At 44.4% G+C, this 22,172-nt stretch overlaps 1 protein-coding gene across 2 annotated transcripts in view; it reads left to right on the forward strand.

Moving 5' to 3' along the window:
* SCLT1 (sodium channel and clathrin linker 1) overlaps nt 1-22,172 on the forward strand; it is a 96,612-nt gene that overhangs the window by 67,506 nt on the left and 6,934 nt on the right. For both annotated transcript variants that reach the window (XM_037058522.1, XM_037058523.1), the window contains one exon: nt 21,003-21,081. In XM_037058522.1, the coding sequence (XP_036914417.1) occupies nt 21,003-21,081 (79 nt within the window). The remainder of the gene's footprint in view (nt 1-21,002; nt 21,082-22,172) is intronic.

Consider the following 22,172-nt stretch of genomic DNA (forward strand, 5'->3'; position numbering starts at 1 on the left):
GGTGCCTGTGTCTATGATCAGGTACAGCACCCTGGAAGTTGGAATGAACTCTAGCTGCCAAATAAATCCATCCGAACTGTTGCAGGGAATTAACATTGCGGTTATACAATATATTACTTCTAATTAAGAAACAATAGCAGTTAATTTTAGTGTTATTTCTTAACTAAAAGAAATGCACTTTATATCCTTGTGTTTTAACCACATCATTTTGAGTGACTGTAGGGAGGCCAGAGGCAGAACAAGAGGAAGAGGAACCAGAAAGTGTCACAGTTTCTGTACTCGGGGCTGCCAGGGGTGAACACCTTTATTGTGGTTTCCACTGGAAGGAATGGGGCAGGGTGAATAGGTTTCGGACTGACCAACCGGAAGAGCTTCATGGGCTCTGCGGCATGGGGACTGTCCCTGGCTGTCTGCTGTCCAACCTGGGGCAGGGCCCGCAGGTGTGCAGCGGCCAGAGTGTGAGAGCCCAGGAAGGGAAGTGGCAGGGCGTGTGAATTTAATCAGCTGCTCAGGAAGGGAGCTGACCGGTCTCTAGCCGGGGCCTCAAACCTGAATCAAGACAACATTTAAAATCAACGATTTTACCTTGAAGCAAGTGATGCTGTAGTGTCCTAGGCCTAGGATTGAAGGGGACGCTATTCTAATGGCCAGAAGTGTCTAACTTTGATCGATTTGTATCACAATGTTGAAGTAGAAGATGAAAACGTTTCTGTCATATTGGCTCAGATCTTAAAAACATCTTGAAAAATGTAGCCGAATTTGTACCTTTGCTTCTTGCTTATTGAGGGTCTGAGGATGTTCTGTGAAGTCTGGCATCCCATTTTCTAGTTTAGCTTTGGTGACTAGCGACTATAAATCTGCTCAGACAAAGCATTTGCCACTTGGCAGATATTTTGTGTCAAGTTGAAGAGAAAGGGAGGACCAGCCCTTTGTGGGTCCTGTTACATTTGATTTTTCCATAGTTCCCAGGAAAAATGAGTCAATAAACTTAATTTTACATTATCATTGTATTTACAATAACATGTAGATTATTAAAAGTATACATATACTAAGTCTGCAATAGTAGAAGCTCATTAATATTTTATATGTGTGCTTTATTGTATTAGTGATCTTGAACTAAAAATACCTCCGTTTTCTTAGATGTGGGCTTTCCACGCACCGTTAAAATATTTGGCAGGATTCTCAGCACTTGGCTGTCTGTCTCTTCACTGTATTCAAGTTCAGGGTTACACCTTGCAATTCCAAGTGCCTAATACCTCACTTTGTAGATTAATCAAGTAGTTCCAAAAATAAAAGCAGATACCAACCTATATGATCCTGTTAGCCATCGTCACCCCAATAAATCTAATTAATAAACAGCATACACCTAAAGTCTCACAATAATTCATACAACACATACCTGAGCAACCACTCCGTTCTAAGCATTCTGCCAGATGCCGGGAACACCAGGCGCGTCAGACGAGGCCTTGCCCCTAAGAGTTTCCGCCCCATTATCCACTTCGTTCCTCCTCAGCACACTCATCGCTGCTAGTCCTTTCGTTTCCTATTCCCACACTCACACTTTGTGTGCTGTCCCTCCCCCGAGGGAGCATCGGCCCCAGAGAGTAGCTTGTCCCTTGTGTTCTCCACCGGAGCCTGGGTCCCCAGACCCTAAGACAGGGCCCAGCTCGCATCGATGCTCAGAACATATTTGTGGGATAAATGAATGAACGAAAAAGCTAGTGCACTTATCAATTATTGTTTTTTCTAGGCCAAACTCATGTTCCAGCCTTAATTATTTCTGCAGAATTTTAGTTTTTAACGTACATTTATTTGAACCTGTGAAACGTGACAAAGCGTGAGGTGCCCCACTAGTTAAGAGACCACATCACTAAGAGACTTGGATTCCTGAACTGATAGCACTGCCTTAGGGTGAAACCTGTTTCTCATCTTACAGACTTCCAAGTGCTGTTCATTCCTCCTAAGAATTACCAGGAGGACTGTTGATGAGAAAGGAATGCGCAGTCCAGGATGCAGCCACTGTGACTGAGGAAAGTGGTTTTTAAAAATCAGCAGTTTTCAGGATCCTGCTCTCAGAGTGTTTTCAGGATCCTGCTCTCAGAATGTGACCCAGGCGGGGTGGCCGGGGTTGTTAATTCGACCATTTCTGAACTCGTGCTCAAACTCCTACTCTGGAATCTCAGCGAGAACACAGGGTCCGGTGTCCCAGAGCCCTGTGCCAAGCTCGCCGGTTCACAGGCCCCGGCGCCCTGCGGGCATCGGCACTCAGGCCCGGTGAACGAGGGTGTCTGAGTGTAACACTTATGTAAATATACAGTCCACACCATAGCGTTGGGAACTTGACAAGTGTTCTGTACTTCTGTGTAGGTGATTTATTTGAGAATTACTGAAATGTGGCTTTCTTAAAGTAGTCTGGTAGCTGAGAGCACAAGACTGGGAACAGTCCCTGCACCCGAGGGCTGGGCTGCATCGGGCGTAAAGCAGCTTGTTGGAATGAGTGCTGTCAAAAACCTCGTGAACACTGTTTTACCGCTGCCTATCACGATGAGGACATCTTAACTTAGTTCTTTTGAACATTGGAAATTATTTGTTTTTCATGGGGTTTTTTAATGGTATTTTTAGCCAAAAGTCAGATACCATGGAAGTAGCCCTATGGTTTCCAGTAGTCAGGACCTTGAAAATAACCTGGGTGTGGTGGGTGGCATGGCTGGACCAGCGGCTGCCCTGACTTCTCCACCCTCTGCAGCCTTTCTGAACCTGCGCAGCCTCCAATGTGGCTGACCCCGCCCCCTGCATGTTTTCAGATCCATCCGCTTCATCTTCCTGCCCTTCCTGAGTTCAGGCCGCCCTTCTCTGGCTCCTGGGTCACTGCTTAGCTGTGTGGTTGCACTGTGGAGTCCAAGTCCATTGTCCCTTGAGTCCGTGTTCCACAGTAAGCCACAGAGAACTTTTATAACAAATCAAGTTAATTCACTCTCCTCTCTCATCCCTTCCCACCCACAGTTAGCAGCAAGTTAGCCATAGGGATATTTTGAACTGGCCCATGTATACGTTCCCATCTCATTTCTCACCACCTGCTATTTTTATTACTCTCTTCTACTTAAGAAATTTTTAGAGACCCCGACAGGTGTGGCTCAGTTGGTTGGGTGTCGTCTCAGGGCATATGCCTGGTTGTAGGTTTGGTCCCCAGTTGGAAAGAGGCAATCTCACGCCAGTGTTTCTCTCCCTTTTTCCCTCCCTTCTCCGTTCTCTAAATAAATCAATCTTTTTAAAAATTTTGTTTTAGATCAAACTCCTTCCGCCTTAAGGTCCCTTTACTATAATTAGCATAAGAAACTAATGTTACCAGTTTGAAAGATCAAAATTACATCCAGACTACTCAGTCCTTTAAAAATAGCTGCAGGGTATCCCACCAGCCAGTCACTCTTGGTGAAACCACAGGGCAGTGGTGGGAGGGGCCACAGGTACTGCAGTAACTGCTGTGCCCAGCCCGGAATCTCGCCTGGTAAAGACGACAGCCCTGCCAGACGAAGATTCCTGCCTTCCTCAGACTTCACAATAGGGGAGGCAGGCAGTAAGAGAAACTAAGGGCATGATGTGGTGATGACAATTGCTAAGCAAAAAAATCGAGCAGAAAAGGGCAGTAGGCAGTGTGTGCGTTTTCACAGGGGTGCTGTTTCAGACAGCTCAGCGGGAAGCGCCATCCTCAACTCGGCCCCTCTTTCCCTTCTTCCTTTTGCCAAACAAGCCCCGGTAAATACATACTGTTGCCCAGTCTGTGCCACCGCCCATTCTGCCCATGGTGGCTGGAGGAAAACCCAGCTGTGCTGGTGGTCTCGCTTCAAATTCATGATCACAAAAGGAAGGGCCCTTCAGCTGCTACGCACTCAGTCTGTATTCTGCTCTCCTTGGTGACAGTCATACCGTCCTCTTTCCTCAAACCTTTTACACCTCTTTCCATCATTGTGGGGGCGACTTCTCTATTGAGTCCCCCCAAGTGCCACAGACAAAAGTGAATAATGACCTAGACATGCTGAGATCTGTTTGGTAAGGAGGAAGAGTGGGCTGTGGCCAGTTTCTCAGGGGAGACAAAGTCCAGCAGCAGCCAGTTTCTCCGAGGAGAAAAAGGCCCCGAGCGCCTTCCTCCAAAGCCTTTTATTGGGTTGTAACACACAGGAATACAGGGTGGCAAGGATCAAACAGTAGATAACATTTCAAAGATATCTGAGGGCTTCAGCGTCTGAGTCAGTGTCTGTCAGGAAGAGAGTAGCAGAAACTTTGGGAGACATACTCATTTCCTCTTGGACCCCTTATCATATGAATGAAAGCACTCCTAGCAGAGCAGATTTCACAGGTTTATCAGCAAGTCTTTGTGATGCCAGATTTTTCCCCAGGACACACTCTAGCAAGGCAAGGAGCTGCACCCCTCCCCATCAGGTATTCAGGCTTAAGGGGATTAGAGCCAGGAAGCACTTCTCCCAGAGGGACTTGGGCTTTGACAAAGCCACGGGGCGGGAGTCCATTGCTCTTTGTTGCAGCCTCCCCTCCCAGTCCTTCCATGAAGGCCTCCCAAGTGATGGAGTCTGGCTTACGTTGCCCCCCGCTGGGAGGGGTCTCACCCATCATTGACTTCCTACGAAGCTTTGGGGGCAGGGAGAGGAACTGAAGCAGAGTTTGCTACCAGAGACAGGCTTTGTCTCCTGTGGCTGGCATTCTAAAGGTTGTCCCTTGCCCTTAGCCACAAGGGGTGCAGATACAATTCCTAAAACCAGGCAGAGCGGTCTACCACACATCATTACTTTCACTTGATAACCTCAGCTCTTTGTCTGAGAAAAGAGGAGCAATCAGAAGAGATCACTGGGGACTCCCTCGACTGCATTAGCAGCCTGCCTGCGTCTTTTCCGTCTGCTGTGGCAGCAGACAGTCTGTCTCTGATTGGCCAGATCAGCGAGAGTGGGAGGCCCAGCCCTTCACCTGCCCAGTAGAGTCCGTCTCTGCTTTGCCTCCTTGCCGGAGTGTCAATGACATACAAAGAATCTTTTTTGAAAACAATTTGCCATAAAGTAAAATGCCTAACATAGCAACATGTAGTGGCAAAATAACCTGAGAGAGAAATACATGGAAATAGCTCGTGGTCGGCCCAACGCAAAGCAAGCCAACCAGGCTTTTGAGGACCATCCCCACCCCAGTGAAACCCTGCCGTGTGGGTCTGCCTGGACTCAGCCGGCGCAGGTGCACACAGTCAGGTATGCAAGCAGCAGCCATTGGGTAGCGGGCCTGCCTGACCCAAGCAGTCAAGAAACATTTCATGCTGGACTCCAGTTGTACACACGAATCTAGGAAATATAGTGAGAACTGTTTTCACTTTCAAAGAAAACCAAGTCTTGGTAAACAACCTTCTAAACCCTAAATAAGGTGAAAATACCAAATTTCCCGTAAGTTGGTGTTTTTTTGTTTACCTCCTAGAAAAAAGGGAAATAGAGTAGTTACTTCAAAATCAAGAGACTAGTATCACCACTTGACACTGGACGTGGGTAAGAGTATTGTTTTTATTCATTATGCAGTATTTCTATAAATAGTTTTTGGTATCAGTACAAAAATGAACAAACCTCACCATGCCGTCAGAGACCCTACATTCTAGTTGGGGACTTAAACTATAAAGAGCTATACTAATGGAGGTTTGCTTGCTACCAAATTTTTAGCAATTTGATCTCTACTTTTAGCGAATTATTTTTTTTACCATTTTTATGAATTTGAATTCACAGCAAACTCAATTTTTATGTCATTGCTAAGAACTTACAGTGTTCTCATAGCTTATTAAGTAGTGTTTCAGAATTAATATGAACTTTTCAAATTATCCATTTGGCACCTAACTGAAGTCATTATGTTCGTTTTCAGTTTACATGGAATCCTAGAACACTGTGTATGTCTTCCCAAAATAGTCTCCATCCTTTATGCATAACTCTGAGTTTGACAGCTTTTGAATATTGAAAAATGTAACTTTGAAATCATCTATTTATCAACAGCCTTAAACAATTAACTATTGAAATATCAATTTTTAAAGATTTTATTTATTTATTTTTAGAGAGAGGGGAAGGGAGGGAGAAAGAGAGGGAGAGACACATCAATGTGTGGTTGCCTCTCACATGCCCCCCACTGGGAACTGGCCTGCAACCCAGGCTTGTGCCCTGACTAGGAATCGAACCCGTGGCCCTTTGGTTCACAGGCACATACATGCTCAATCCACTGAGCTATGCCAGCCAGGGCTGAAACGTCTATTTTAAAGCCTAAAAATTTTGTCCACAATATAAGTGACTGACTTAAAAATCTTCCCTAGAAGTCAGTGGAGTATATAAAAAGGGATTAATTAAGCAAAAATAAATAAACAAACCTCACTACCAGAAGAGGGGTGAGAGGAGGTAGGAGGGTATAAAGGGGGAATAAATAATAATTACAGATGTGACTTGGGTGGTGCACACACAATACAGTCTATAGCTGATATATTATAAAATCATACCACATAAACCTGTATTTTTATTAACCAATATAACCCCAATAAAATCAGTTTTTTAAAAAAGCTAAAACCATAACTTCTGATCCACAGTCTGTTCCACAAATGTGTGATTATGTATAAACCACTAATGTTTTCCAAGCCTTAATTTTATCTTCTCTAGGAATGAAAGCATTCGGTTGCTACGGTTATTTATGAAATAGTATAAATATCAAAACATCTCATAAACTGTAAAGCATCATGCAAACATTATGTATTATCAGAAATATTCTGTGCTCATATTTTTTATTCTGTGCTTGTATTTAATTGTCATGCACTCTCTGTATTGCTGGTCTTTGTCCTTGAGATATTTGCAACATCCTCATTTTCAGTTTTCATCATGATCTTACCTCTTGAAGTTCATGGGGATACTAATTGTTGTGACTGCTTTTCCTTCTGCCTTTGTAGTTCAGTGTAACACAGTTTTTAAGAAATCCACAACTTTGTAGAGGGAGAATCCTTCTTTGGATGCTCTTATTAAAGACAAGAGGAAAGAACCAGGTTATTCCAGCCATTGTCTCTCTTGCCGATGTGACAATTTGGTCTTTGTTCCAGGGATTAGAACACTGTTTTTATTAAATTTTTAAAAACCCCGTGTTCCATGGCATTTTTGGTAAGTTGAATAGGTTGAAGAAGATTACTTAAAACCAAATTGGTTATCAAAAATAAATAGGTTACAAATTTATATCTTTGAAATTTTTAGATTTAGTCATTTTCTTTAGAAATATTTTAAAAAAGGAATAATTATGCTTAAGTTGAAATAAATACTTCTTGGTTATATGATAATTTTTATAAAGTTATAAAAATGTGAGAAAACATTATACTCTATCAAGGTTTCATTGCATACACAAGATCTGTCCAGAAAGTATCCAGCCACACGCTATGTCAAATGGAGAAAATAGAGACATTTAATGCAGAAGATGCAAGAAACACTGTACGTAGGACAATGACACGTCTCAGTCCCCTTCAAAGGAGGCACCTTGGGACCTCACACGGTTCTCCCAACCTCCATCAGCTGCCCCATCTTATTTTCCTGAATCTCATTGACAGTCTGAAATCTCCTCCCTTTCAAAGGTGATCTTAGTTTTGGGAAAAGCCAGAGGTCTCAGGGTGCTATATCTGGGCTTAACGGGGGATGAGTCACCTGGGTGATTCCATGTTTCACCAAAAAGCTGCACGAGACGTGATACATAAGTGGGCACATTGGCACGATGAAGCTGCCAGTCACCACTTGCCCATAGCTGCAGCCTTCTGAATCATCCAAATAGTTTTTGCAGAGGAATGTTCAAAATCTGACACAGACCTATTGCTCTATTCACTCACTCATTTTGAATGTGACAGCCACACAGTGCACATGCTCACTCAATGGTGTCTACTGCCCCCACTGACTAGTACAGTGAAGTCATCATTGTTCATGCATGTGCATTCCAGTGCACTCTCCTTGGCTGCCAGGTTACATCATTGTTGCACAAACCATTAACAGTGGCAAGACTTTTTCTGGACCTTCTATTTAGGGTTTTGCACAGGAAAATCTGGTTTTCACAGGGTATACTTAACTTTTATTTGACATGCCTATGTTGGTTGTTTGAACCACAGGATTGGAAATGAATACATTCCACCATACTAAGAGAGACTTTCTGCACATCTGCTATGTCGCTAAAAATGTGTCCATATGCTCTGACATGTCAAAACTAAAATGTTTACATTCAAAATAGAAATATTTTCACAAGATTTTGCATGAAGACTATTTGCATTCATAAAAGGGCTGAGAAAGGTGTGTTTATTTCTGGCACGTAAGGAGGCAGGCGGTGCAGCATTACCGGAGAGACCACTAGCTTTGGGGTCAGTCCAGCCTGGACTGGAGCCCCGCCCAGCCCAACCCTTCACCCTCACCTGTATGCCCCGTATGTTGTTATAGGTTTTTGTTTATGTGATCAGAAATATGCAAGGGGTCCGCTCTATGCCTGACATGTAAAACATTTAGGAAGGAACAGCAAAAGGGCTTAGGGAATAGTCTTTATAAATGCTAAGAGATTGGTGTATTCCAAGTAAACCAAAATGTAATGCATGAGATATATGTATGAGGAGCTTACTTGCTTATTTCATTTTTAATTGTACAAGAATATATACTAGTTCTAGAAAGCACCAGATTTTAGGCGAGATTTATATACATGTGAATTGCATCCTCTTTGGAGACATAAGTTAATACTGAGGCATGTGTATGAAATCAAGTCAAAAATCTTTCTACAACAAAAAAATGTCTGCTGAAGTATTTTCTCTATACTTCACCTGTTGGCTATAATACAGAATTACATGACAGCCATAATTTATAATTATTGAAATAGAAACTCATGTTTATTCCAATGAAAAGTGTGTTCTGAATGCGATGCTCTCCCCAGACGTATTTACAATAGCTTCCACATCGGGCGTTAACAGTTGTTAGCGTGGGACGGTACCAGCAGCGCACCAGGCTAACTGCTAGGTGGCATTTCTGTATCTTTGGGGATGGGTTCATTGGTTTTCCTTAGCAATGGTCTTGTTTTGGTTTTGTTTTTAGAATGATTCAGTGATATGGCACAAGTCTTTAATCCACTGTGTCTCTTATTAATGATATATTACAAAATAAACTACAGAGCAATATATTTAGAAATCAGGTACTCATTTGACTCTCCTTATAAGGGTTTTTCTGTATGTGCCACCAATTTAGGCATTCTGCCATTCATATAAAATGTGTTTATTAATCGCTACCAAAAATGAGCTGTTCCGGGTTGGATCCCAGCACCCTGCTTTCCGGTGCACCCTTACTGAGCAGGTGAGGCATCAGAGCTTCCCCCTGAAGTGTGCCTTTTCCCAGTATGTCCTCTTTACTTTGGAACAGTTCAGTACTCGTGCATTCACTGTGTTCTTGCCACCTGTGTGTGTACCGACTTACTGTGGTTAACGGACATCAGGGACAAAACCCAGCACCAGCAGAGCCACCAGCCCCTTAGGGTGCTGGAGTCGTCTCTGGACTAGTTCTGCTGCTGCCTTAGGAAACTCCTGGTGCTTCTGACAACTGACAGTTAAATGTAATTACCAGGTGTCCATGATTCCTTAAGATCGATCCAAAAGTAAATATAGCCATAATGAAATGAAGCACGCATTAGTGAAATAGAGTAATTTTTCCTTCTTAGTATCAGAAGCTTTTGTAAAATGGGATCTCCTCTGTGGTATATATTCTTTCATTTTGAAGTTTGCTTTAATTTGTAAGATTTTATTGATTCATTTATAATTATTCCCTCTTAGTTACTCTTTTATGTTGAAATCTGTGATACAGAGAATCTTGAGCTTTCAAGAGCAGACAGTATTAATAGTTGCTTATTAATGTGTAGCACCCATAACTGTAATGTAGCTGTACTAATCTTACTGGAATGATAGATTGTTATTTTTATAGATTAAATTTTAAAACTTTGTGGGGGGACAAATGAAATGACATTTGTCTTGCCGACACCCAAGTAGACAAAGCTGTACAGCAGCATTGCCCAGGACAGACTGTTGGAACAGAATACAGAAAACAGGCCGCGTAAAACTGAACATTTTGTTCATGACAACATAGCATTTCAGAACAGTGGTGAAAAGGTGATGCTTTGAAGGATTTAGAATATTTCTCATCCCATATGTAAAATAAATTTCAGGTGGATTACATAGCTAAAGAAAAAAAGTGTTAAAAGAAATGACTATGTATATTATCTTGGAATGTAAAAGTTTTTCTAATCAAAACACAAAACCCAGAATCTAATAAAAATATTAATTGATTAGCCAAAAAATGTAAATTCCACATGAAGGTACCAAAGATAATAAATGACAAAAATTAAAACAAAGGATTCATACGAAGAATCCATCAAGAGTTCAATAATTAAGAAAAATATTAACAACGTAACAGATGATGGACAAAGTGTGTGAACTGGCAGTTCACAACAGCGGAAATACAGAGTGATTGGCCACTCTGGTCAGGGAAGGAATGTAAATGCGAACAAGAATTTTACCCGGCAAGTTGACAGAAGCGTACTCTTTAACCTGGCTAATACAGTCCTGAAGGTCAGGTCCTGGTCTGCAGCCAAGGCCATGCACAGAGGGAAGCAGGAACCGGTGTGTGGCGCTGGTGGGCCCGGCAAACCCTTTCTCCGGTGGGCTGGCAGGACCGAGCCTCTGCAGGGCCTTCGCACCTGCAGGTGCAGGAGTCCGTCCCACAGGAGCCCCTGCGCAGGGGCACTGCGTGTGCAGACATGCAGTGACACGCCTGTTCTTGCTCTGTCAGGCCCTGCACGTCTTTAACCGGGGTCTTGAAGTAGCATCCTTCTCTGGGTTTTTTTCACTCTATTCCACCTTTCATACTTCTTTCGCAATTACTTTCCTAAAAAGGCGATCCGACCCTGGCCCTGCCTGCTTAATGCCTTCTGTTTTATTGTTGCCTACAGGATTCTTACAAACTTCCCTTCACCTAATTTATTACCAGCAATCTGCTGCTCTGCCTCTGCCATTCACGTTCCTTGTGTTGTGGCCGCAGGGAACAACCTCCCCAGTAGAAGCCGGAGGAGCTCAGCGGGCCGGTGAAACTCCTGGTCTGCACTCCCTTCGGCCCTCCCCCACTGGTTGAGTGGCCTGGCTCCTTAGCACTGCGGATGCAGCAAAACCCAAGGTCCCCACACCCCACTTTCTTTGAAGATACTGGATTAGTGATGGGGAAGTGAAAACTAGCAAGTTTACATAAGTCTAAAGTCAGGCGATAAGTATATGCAGAAAATTAAAATAAGGCAACACGATAATGAATGGGTGGGTGGACACCTGAGACAGGTAGACAAGTAAGACCTTGTGAGGAAATCAATCTTAATATGAGAGCTAATGACAACAGCTCCTGCCGTTTACACATCAGGAAAAAGAGCATTTCCAGTAGGGCAGCTAATGTGAGGGTCCCCAGGCAGAAGGACCCTGGGTAGGTTTGAAGTCACAAAGCACCCGCAGAGTGCGTGCGGGTGTGGCAGATTTGGGCAAGGTGTTCTATTAAGTAGCGACAGCCACCACCGCAAACTGACTCTCAGCAGGGGCTGAGCACACACCAGGGAAAAGGGCTATTTCTTGCTTGTGTTGCATGTCTGCGGCGGTTTGGCTAGAGGCTCTGCTGCAGAGGTTCCACCACCTCCACCTCGAAGGCCTGGTGTTCTGAGATCACTGGGGGGGGGGGGGGGGGGGGGGGGGGGGGGGGGGGGAAGNGGGGGGGGGGGGTGGCGGGGTCGGAGGGGAAGGAAGAGCAGTGCTGACTGTTAACTAGGTCACCTCCAAAGTGCCGCCCTTCGCTTCCTTTCAATACCATTGGCCGAACTAGTCTGACTGCAGGGGAGTCTCAGAAATGCACGTGGAGCGCGTGGGCTGTCTGGTGAGCATGGCCTTGGCTGCAGACCAGGACCTGACCTTCAGGACTGTATTAGCCAGGTTAAAGAGTTGTGTGAGTGAAGGATGGTGGACAATTTTGAAAGAAGTCATCTGATCAGGTTTTTTTTTTTAAAGATCATCCTGGCTTCTGGAGGGAAAATAGAGGTTAACAGGCTGGGAAAGGGCTTAGGCTATTGCAAGAGTCTTGTTAAGCGATGGTGGTGGCTCAGACTAAGAAGAAAGGAAAAGGTGGACACTTGGGGGTCTTTTTTTTAGAAGTAATTGAAAGTGTTGATGGATCTGATGTGGAGTATGAAGGCAGAGAGGAATTAGGGTGACTCTCGGGGTACTTTGTACGTGCTGTTTCTTCCTAGGGGTATCTTTTCCCACTTCCAACCTGAAAACCCTTTCTTCCTTCCAGACCCATCTCAAACGTCTTTTCTGTTCCTGTAAGGCATTCTCACTCCCCTTGACAGATTCTCTCCTTTTTGTCCCTCTTTGTGGTACTCACTGACTTACAGTGTGACTACCATTTATGTCCATCCCTTCTCCAACCATGAGAAACCATCTTGCTGGGCATATAGGTGTTTAATAAAACTGTTTTGAATCAATAAATGAGCAAATGTACAATATGTAATATTTTCTTGTCCCAAACTGTGTGTGTATATATATATATATGTAGTTACACAGCATCTGAGCCCAAGGAATTCTCTCTAATCTCTCAAACATCATTCTTGGCTATATATCTATAGTGTTTGGCTGCCATACTGCTTTTTTTAAGGGTTTTTTTTTTCTTTTCAATTAACAGGATGAGAGGCAGCTGCAGGTACTGGCAGATTACAAAATGTGTAATTACTTAAAGTAACTGAAGCATATTATAGTATAATTCAACAAAAAAAAAACCATCTGGCACACGCTATGTTAATTTGTCATGAGAGAGAGTTTCTCAGAACGCACTTGCCGCAGCTGGCGGATCCGCCGTCTCCCTGCGACGAGGAGTGAACCTTTTGTGTGCAGCTCTGTCTGATGCAGAATGCAGGCTCGTGTGGTGTCCTCTTCAGACACCACTCAAGGATTCCACGCACTGAGGACACGCTCCCTTACACTGCACCACCCAAAATATGTATGGCTCCTTCTCACCTTAAAGTATGCCTCAGTAATGGAACGATCTGAGCAATTGTAGTCATTAGTTATAAAGCCCAAGATGATGGCCCAAATGTCAAACTTATTTTGTGCCTTGAGGAACCATGACCTCTTTTACAAAAAGTATTTGTGGTGTTTTCAAAGCGATTAATGCATTGGAGGGACAACTTTGCTTTCGACTTTGTACCCATACCTTTTCAGCTATTATATATGCCAGAAATACTGAGAATTGAAGCGCTTTACTGTGGAAAATCTCTCAGCGTGGGTTAGGATACCCATTTCTGGGACAGACAAGCAGAAAATGACTAATGGGCATCACAAAACAGCAACTAATGCTGGCCTTTTGGAACTAATCTATATTTCCAACTCTCTACCGCACATTATCATAGGTACCTCAAACTCGGCATATACAAAGCCGAGCCCATTACTCCAAGCCTGGCCCACATTTGTCCTTCGTTCCACATCTTCCTTTCCGTGAGCGGTGATACTTTCCTGGAAGTCATCCTGAACGCCTTTTCCTCCTCACTCCCCTAAACCAAGCACTACTAATTCTGGCCTCCCCCGACCCTGAAAAACATCTCTCTTGAGCCTGTCCCTTCTCCTCTAATAGGTCAGGCCATCAACACTGCCCCCCCCCCCCCGGGCTGCCGCTCTAGCCCCTAGTTTACCGCAGGCACAGCCTTACTGGTTTTCCAGCTGCAGTCAGCAAAATCTTCGGACCCTCAAACTTAGTCATGTCACCTCTCTTCTTAAAATGCTTCAGCACCTCCCCATAGTATCGATGATAGTCTCCATTTCCTATCGAGACATAGACGGTCCTTTGCACTCTGCTTCCTTGTGTTTTCAGCTTCTTCCGCTCTCCCCATCCTGACACCCACCTTCCAGCCACTCTGTCTGTCCCATTCAGACTGCGCTGCGTCCTGCTTTCTGGATTGATTACCCTTTCTTTTTTCCTGACCCGCATACCTGGCTCTGGTGGCAACCCTCTTCCTTTTCTCCCCTGCTTTTGTCCATCTGACTGCTGTTTATCTTTCACACATCAGCCTAAAAGCCTGCTTCCTCCGGAGAGACAGCTCTCACCCCTGTGCCTTCAGCGTGTTTCCACAGTACTGTGGACGTTTTATAGCGGTGACTGCCCGTGTCATAGCCTGGGAGCTTCTCAACATGGCTGGCATTGCTTACTGTCACTGGGGGAGTGACTGTCTCCCCTGGCCCATCCCACTAGTGCCAGCATCATAAGTAGAACATGACAGGCACTCAATTCAGTATTTATTGAATTAAATGGACTTAATAATTCCCTCAATCTCATCAAAGAGCAGCATCTAAAACGAGATGTGAGGAAGTTCACACACAGTTTGTAATTTCGAGTTCATTCTTCACATAACTTCTTGAAATAAGCCTCCCATGAATGATATTTACAAATAAAAATCTAAATCATGTTGGTTTTTCTAGGAGTGGTCTCTCAAATTCATTATACCACCTGATAGCCACTGGGTAAATGTAATCGCTGAATTACCTAGTTAGTTCTGGTACGAGAGCAGGTGGGCAGTGAAAGCGTCGGAAACACAAGTTACAGGGCATTGGTTATTACTGAATGGACAAGGTGGCCGATTATGTGGAGTCTGCCCAACCAGCCTACGTGTGCCGGGCACTGTGCTAAGCGCTGGGAATGCAGCTTCCTTGTGGAGCTTTGACTCGAGTGGGAACGACAAATAGGAAGGGAAACGGACACGCAGACAAGGTGAGCGTACGTGTCTGCAGCGGCATGAAGGGCCCACGCACAGCGTGGTGGAAACAGCGACTGGCGCAGGGCGGGAGCTGAGTGAGATGGACTGTTTATTTTCTTTAAGTCATCAGAAAGTTGACCTTTGAACTGAGTCCTGAAGGATAACAGAAGTCCACTGCACAAAGAAGCCAGGAAAGTACTGCAGGCAGATGGGAAGGGAGTGACGACCAAGGCCCAGAGGTTGAAGGGGGAGACCAGGTCATCACAGTCTGGTGAGCGAGGAGAGAGGCCCCTGGGCTGAGGGCTGAGTCAGGGGTCCTGCGATCCTGAGAATCTTGTGCGCTGCTTGAAGTAAGATATTTTTACTCTAAGTGACATACTTAAGTCTATTTTAAGTAAGTAAAGTCCAAAATGCAGCAATGGGAAATCATTGCGGGGGGTGGGTAAACATCCTTAGGTCTTCAAAAGACCACTTTAGACCAGTTTTCCACGTTGTGTGGAAAAGAGACTGGAGAACGGGCAGAAGGAGAGTCAGGAGACCGGCTGTTCGATCATTACGGTTTTCAGACACTAGATGGTAGTGGCTTAGAACAGAACGTTGTCGGTGGAGGTGGAGAGAAGTGAACAGTCATGCGTTATGTTGAGGGGGTAGGACAGAACTACCGTTAAATCAAATACAGGGGATGAGGAAAAGGGAGGGACCTACGCTGATGCCTCACCTTCGGGTGGAGCATGCAGTGGGTGACAGTGGTATTCCTGGGATGGAAGAGATCAGCGGTCTCCACTTTGGACAGGGTGCACTTGAGGCGCTCCTCGGTGGTAGTAAGCCACGGACTATAGACAAGCTCACTCGGGGAGTGTGCACATGGGGAGGGGGACCTGGGACCAGGACCAGGCGTGCTCTCACCCATGCCTGCAGCTGGCCTGCCTGCTCTGGCCTGCGGTGTCTTCTGTTAACTGAATGAGATTTGAAACCTGAGGACAAATTTCCTTTTTTTCAGTAGTCAAGTCTTTTGAAGCCATACCAAAAGTTGAAATTACAGTGTTTGCAGTTACTGACCATTTTGCCACAAAGTTAGGATTAAATGTTTCCCTGATCATCTTTTTGCCTTTTAGATCTTCATGTTGTACGATGCCACAAATACACGCTTTGCAAAACTCTCTTGTAATGACTGGACTCAAAACGGGAGGAAATATGATCTAGCTGAGAGATCATTTTGATTAAAAGACTGATATAAACTCCATTTTTTCATTCAATTACTTTATGACATTAGGAACATTAAATAACTTCACTGAGTCTTAACTCCTTTACTTATGCGATGAGAATAACAGCTACTTTGCAACCTTGAAGTAACGGTAAGGTACAGTGGGAGAGTTAAGGTGGAGCAGAAGACCTTCCGGGCTGATGTCCACCTAATTACCTAACGACCTGAACCAGTGAACCTCGTCCCTGTGCCAAGCGCGCTGACCCACGCCCCAGGCATTCTCCACGCCCCGTCCCCGCCTCATGGGCTTCCCACTTGCTCCCCAAGAGTCAGTGTGTTTGTTCCCACACCAAGCTGTGCCGGTCGTTCTTGTTTTGGAAACAAGCAACTTAGTTAAATCAACCAGTGATTTCTGAGAACAAAAGAGAAAAATAAACCAGTGACACAGAGCGCAAAAAGAGAATGACCAATGGTATATGAGTACAGAACTAAGTTTCTCTTAAAGGTAGTTGTATACTTTGGGGAATTTGCTGTTGAATTCAGTTTGGACAGGCCACTCCAAAAGAATAGAGAGAATGCTGTAAAAAATCTGGAATACTTTTGTATTCAGATTGCTCGTCAAGTACCCTTAAATTCTGGTACCACATTTATGAAGCCAAAAGTGGAAATAATTATAGATAAATTCTGTAAATGTGCTATGTGAAAGACAGTCAACATTGAAACATTCCAATCAGTGTGTTCATACTTTAAAAAAAATGTTTTAAACTATATTCCAGGTGGAAAGCCCAGACCAAATCCTTATCTTTCCTGAGGCATCAGATTCCTTAAAAACATGAGGAAGTCTATGGACCCCAGAAAAGGGAAGCAGACACACAAGACCTTGCCTGTAGTCTTGGGGTGTCCGTGAACATGCCTGGCCCCTGTCCATGGGCCACCAATGCAAAACCCCTGCCTCCCATCCTCACCCACCACCTGCTTGCATCTTGAACTGAAGAATTTGATGACTGAATCCATCTTGAATATAATATTTTGTTTACTAAAGCGTGTTATGTTTCTTAAGTTATTTTTTAATTTTACCTATACAGAAGGTAGCAAATCAATTGCATTTTACAGCTGTATTTCTAAATTGTGTTGGTAGGCATGACTACGATGTTTTATCATACATGTAAGTAATGTAAGTGAACTAAAAATATTCAGAACACTGAGAGCTAAGTGATATTATAGAGAATTCCTCATTTTTATATACTTAGATTAAACTTCGTAGAAGATAATTTCACCTTAAGCCTTATAACATACAGTATGCCGGAAATTATAGAGAAGTTGGGAACAGTTTCATTTCAATTCTTTAGTTAGCGCGAAGTGCTCTTTAAGCACCATAATGCCATAAACTGGAAGTGTCCTCCACTGTTACGCCTCCTGGCAGCTGCGCTTAAATCCTCCCGGACAGGCAGGAGAGCCTCTGTTTTAAAGATTCGGTGGAGGGATTGCGTAGGTCTATTTGGCAAGTGTTTCAACTGCAATACCACTGAGAAACTTTCTGGAAAGTCTTATTTCATGTTTTTCCCACGTCAGTAATGATATTGGGAACTCTCGGTGACATTCGCTGATGAAGAGGGAGTTTCCCGTCGATCCTACAGAGTCGGATCCTCCCCTTGGCTCCCCCATCCCCTCCCCCCGCCCTCCGAAGGTAAAGAACCTGATGGAGGCAGAAGCAGCGGGGGCCCCGGCAGGTGGGCTCCAGGGACAAGCTGGTGACCCCGTCCCTCTTCACCCTCTCCTGCCTCCTCACGTTTCCTCAGAAGTGAGGTGGATGGAAATGCTTCAAACTCTTTGCAGAAAGAAGCAGAATATACAAAAATCTGAGTAAAAAAAACCAATCTTTATCTAAAGGATGTTTTGTGGTAGATTCCTCAGTAAATGTTTGCTGAGTAAATAATGAAATTTTCTAACTGCTAGGTTTTCTACAATGGTAGCTGTAAGTCAAACATTTATTGAAGTTCTGTGTGCAAATCAACTGTGGTAGATACTGTGGAAACTAAAAACAATCCCCATTTTTAAAGTTTCTATTCTTGGGGGGGGTGTGCACCCACACATATCCATAGCTATGTGTACACACACGTGTAGCAACCGCTATTCAGCATCGCGACACAGGGCCGCCGGATGCCTTGCACATAACGCAAGTGTAAAGCTCGGATGTACAGAGAGCACCGTCTGGAGGAAGGCGGCCTGGAAGGAGGGGCGGCAAGGTGGCATCTGGAGAAAGCATGGGACTTCAGTGGCGAAGCTGAAATCGAGGATTCGGAAAAGGATGCGGCCAGAGCCTGAGGGGGACACACGTGCGGCTGGTTTACTAGACGGGAGCCTGGCCAAGTGCAGTGAGGTCGGAACGATGAATGACACTGGCTGGGGAGGATTTCCAACGCCTGCGTGGACTGCTTCAGTAGCGGGGGTCCTCGCAGTGATTGGTCATGGACACAGTAGGTTCCCCCGCGTGTCAGACAGAATCGCGCGGCGCTGCCCGGGTCGGGGACAGGGCGCAGCTGTGTGTGCTGGGCGCTGCCCCGATGGCGCTGGAGCAGAGACTGAGCTGGAAGGGCCGAGTGACAGAGAGACGTGGCAAAGGAGGGGTCTGTTTAGGGACAGACTAGCTCTGCGTGGAAGAGGGAGTGAGGTGTGGACTCCACAGTTTTGTGGCCAAGCCCCACGCACGGGCTGAGATGTCAGCCCCATGGGTCTACACAGCAGGGACAAGCGCGTTTGGTGTCAGGCTTTGATGGAGGACTGAACCCTTTGGGAATATGTCCAAAGAAGATACAGCTTGGTCGCCTTGCACATAAACATCTAGAATGGAATGCCTCATGCCCGCCCCCACGCACGCCGCCCCTGACTCATTTAGCATCGCCCGCGGTCCAGGGGAGCAGCACAGAGCGTGCGCTTCGGGAGCAGGGGGCCCGGATTCCGTCCAGACCCCACAACTGCCAGCTACGGGGCTCTGGACAAGCCACCTGACTTGATCGTTCTGTGTCTGTGTCTTGGCGTTTTCTCTGCAGAAACGGGGGTCTCACAGAGTTAGCATGAACACCAAATGCATTTATGTAAAGCGCCTAGAACAGTGTCTGCCCGTAGGAAGTGCTGTGACAGTGTTCCCTCTCCGTGTCACCATCATCTTCTTCAGTACTGTCTGCCAAGCCTGCTGAACACTGATTGTAAGGGGAGACCGCTCACCTCCCAGGGTGGATGGCAGGGCTCCGTCCACTGCAGACTCAGGATGGACAAAGATTAAAAAGTAACTCGGATTAATAACTTGTGTCTTTGTGTTTTTTAATTTTGTGGAGAATTATCACTATGTGGTAGTATTAGCACTACTGTCATTCAGGTGAATTGTCGCAGGTATATGGGTGAGTAGTTGAGAAGTCAAAGCACGCAGCAGGTGTCATCTGGAAGGGCTTTCTGTAAACTGAACACTGGCCGACCTCCACCTCAGCGGGGTCAGAGGTCACTTCTCATCAGCACCGACGCACAGGACTTTCACCTTTCATTCCATTTGACCTAGAAGACTTGCCACTGCAGTCATTTTGCTTTTTTGTTATATTTGTTTTGTTACAGTGGGAATTCTAAACTACGTGACAGACTTAAAAATAAACAAAATAATGTACTCAGCTTTATTACTACCACTGAAATAAAGCTAAGGCTTGTCTGTCACAGCACTAGTGACCAATCCTGAAGCTCCTCAGAGCAGCAGCCATGTTGACAAACTCAGTCGGAATGAGCGAGTCCCTCTCAGTCTCCCAGTTCTGTTACAGCAAGGACTCTGTGCTCACCACCGTATACCTTGCACCTGGCCCAGAGACAGTTCGGTAAATATTTGAGGAATTGATTTGTGGACATTATTATTTGTTCTCGCCTATGTGTTTATAGCAGATTGCTTCCAGATTTTAACAACTACCATTCACTCTAATACAGGACACTTGAGAGACAAGTTTTCAGCTGTTTGCATAGCTCCCGGGGGGGGGGGGGCAATCAAAGCTGCAGTTATTTTGAAAGTGTTAATCTGTTGATTTGTTTTAAGAAGCAGAAGGTCAAAGGATAGAATCAACCCTGAATTACTATTTTAATACTCAGAAATTGAGTCGCTCTTTTTTAAAGTTATTTTTAAGATGACATCGTATCTACTTCTAACCTGGGACTCTTGAAATTATCTTTGTCCAAAAACAATATAATCCATATATATATATATATATATATATATATATTGAATAGGAAAAAAAACTTCTGTGCACAAGAAAATTCCAGCTAATAAAGCACAAAGGGTATTAACGTAGAAAATCCCGCACATATGCAACCAAAGCAAACAGCAGGCCTGACTCTCCTGCACTCGGCAATGGTGGACCCATGAACCTTGTCTCGCTGTGCCCAGGGTCGGGCCCCTCCCAGAGCATCATGTGGGACTCTGACTTGTCGCACCGCAGCTGAGAGGCACAGTGGCTGATGGGGTTTTGTGCTAACAATCACCGTATCTGTTTTACTAAGAGTATACTTTCATTTTAATGCCAGGGAATACTCAAGATGATAATATTGAAGACGCTTTGGCACTTTTAATTTTGTTGCCACAGGAGTGATTCCTGTGGCAAAAACATAATGTAAAATGTACTGTTTCAACCATTTTTAAATTGTGATAGGATATGCATAATATTAAACATATCAGCTTACCCATTTTCAAGTGTACAGTTCAATGGTGGCATGTATTCACATTTCTGTACAACCAGTCTACAGAATATGTGTGTAAGAAATGAATGAGTCCTTTAGATGTGGTGTATTATTAACAAGAAATTAATTTTGCACAAATATAATATTTTTGCTCAAAGCATGAATATGTATCTCACTAATAAAGATTCCATTTTGTTCTTTTATTTTTTTTTTAAACAAACCCTCCCTCCCTCCCTCCCTCCCTCCCTCGCGCGGCTGATAGGAGTGAGCTGAGTCGACAGAAACTTCATACCCAAGAGCTGCTCTCTCAGCTGGAAATGGCGAATGAAAAGGTAGCTGAGGTAAGAGAATGACTCTCCCAGGAGGTGCTGCTGCTGCGGTGTGGTGTACACGGAAGAGAACTGTGCTTGAACCAAGTCCAAATTAACACTCCGCTTGGAAGTGGCCACACGGGCATGAGTATTTCTTGTGGAAATCACCCACACCCTGAAAGTCCACGCACAATACAATGTGAAGAAAAGCTTTGAGCGTCAGTGACTCCTCTGGCATAAGTGACCGAAGGTGGGGAGCGGGGACCCTGGGGTTGGATTGCCCTTCAAAGACCTGCCCTCCTGATGTCGCTGTGCATCTGAGGTCAGTCTGTAACCTGCTCCTTTCACTTAGTTTTCATCTATCACAAGAGACACAGAAAATACTTTGGCCCAGTGGAATATATTAAAATACTCCTTTAGATTACTTTAGAGCTAAATATAGCAAGAGTTTTTTCTTTGAAGTCTCAAAGAAGTAAACATCTTCTAGATTACAATGAGAGCATTCTAGAACTTGAGTTCTTCTCTGGAAGGTCTAACTTCAAATGTATGTGTTGGAATTTCTCCAATGGGCTCCGTGCACCCTTGTCCCGCTGTGGCCTTCTGCAGGTGCTACAGTGAGGGTACTCTTCAGCTTTGTAGCATCAGGAGTTGATGTGAACCATTTAGGAAACAATTAAACATGAGCCATTAAAGAATTCTTTGGTGTAGTTCCCACTTCTAGAAATCTTCTCTCAGGACGTCATTAAAATTGTGAGAAAATTTGAAGGGAAATAATCAACGCAGTAATGTCAATAATAGTGGAAGGTCAGGAGCAACCACAGTGATCAATGGGAAAAGAACACCACCAGTATATTGTGAGTTATGGGATCTGGACCCTGCCTCACCCATTATTGTAGCAGCATAGGAAAATGCGTGTTATAGGTAGTCTCGGTGTGATCAGAAATGTTTATTATGGATGATGGCAACTTTTCCCCCAAGTTTTCGATGTGCATCTTAAATTTAAGACTATGTATTTAAACAGCTCGGGAAATTGGAACAGCCAATATAGTTCTCGCTAGAAAATTTAATTTTGTTTTGGGACACGATAAGAAGTATAATAAGCTCATTTTAACAGGATAGTT

The sequence above is a fragment of the Sturnira hondurensis genome, unplaced genomic scaffold (genome assembly GCF_014824575.4).
Source record: "Sturnira hondurensis isolate 20B ecotype Veracruz unplaced genomic scaffold, ASM1482457v3 Scaffold0010128, whole genome shotgun sequence".
NCBI classification, from domain to species: Eukaryota; Metazoa; Chordata; class Mammalia; order Chiroptera; family Phyllostomidae; genus Sturnira; species Sturnira hondurensis.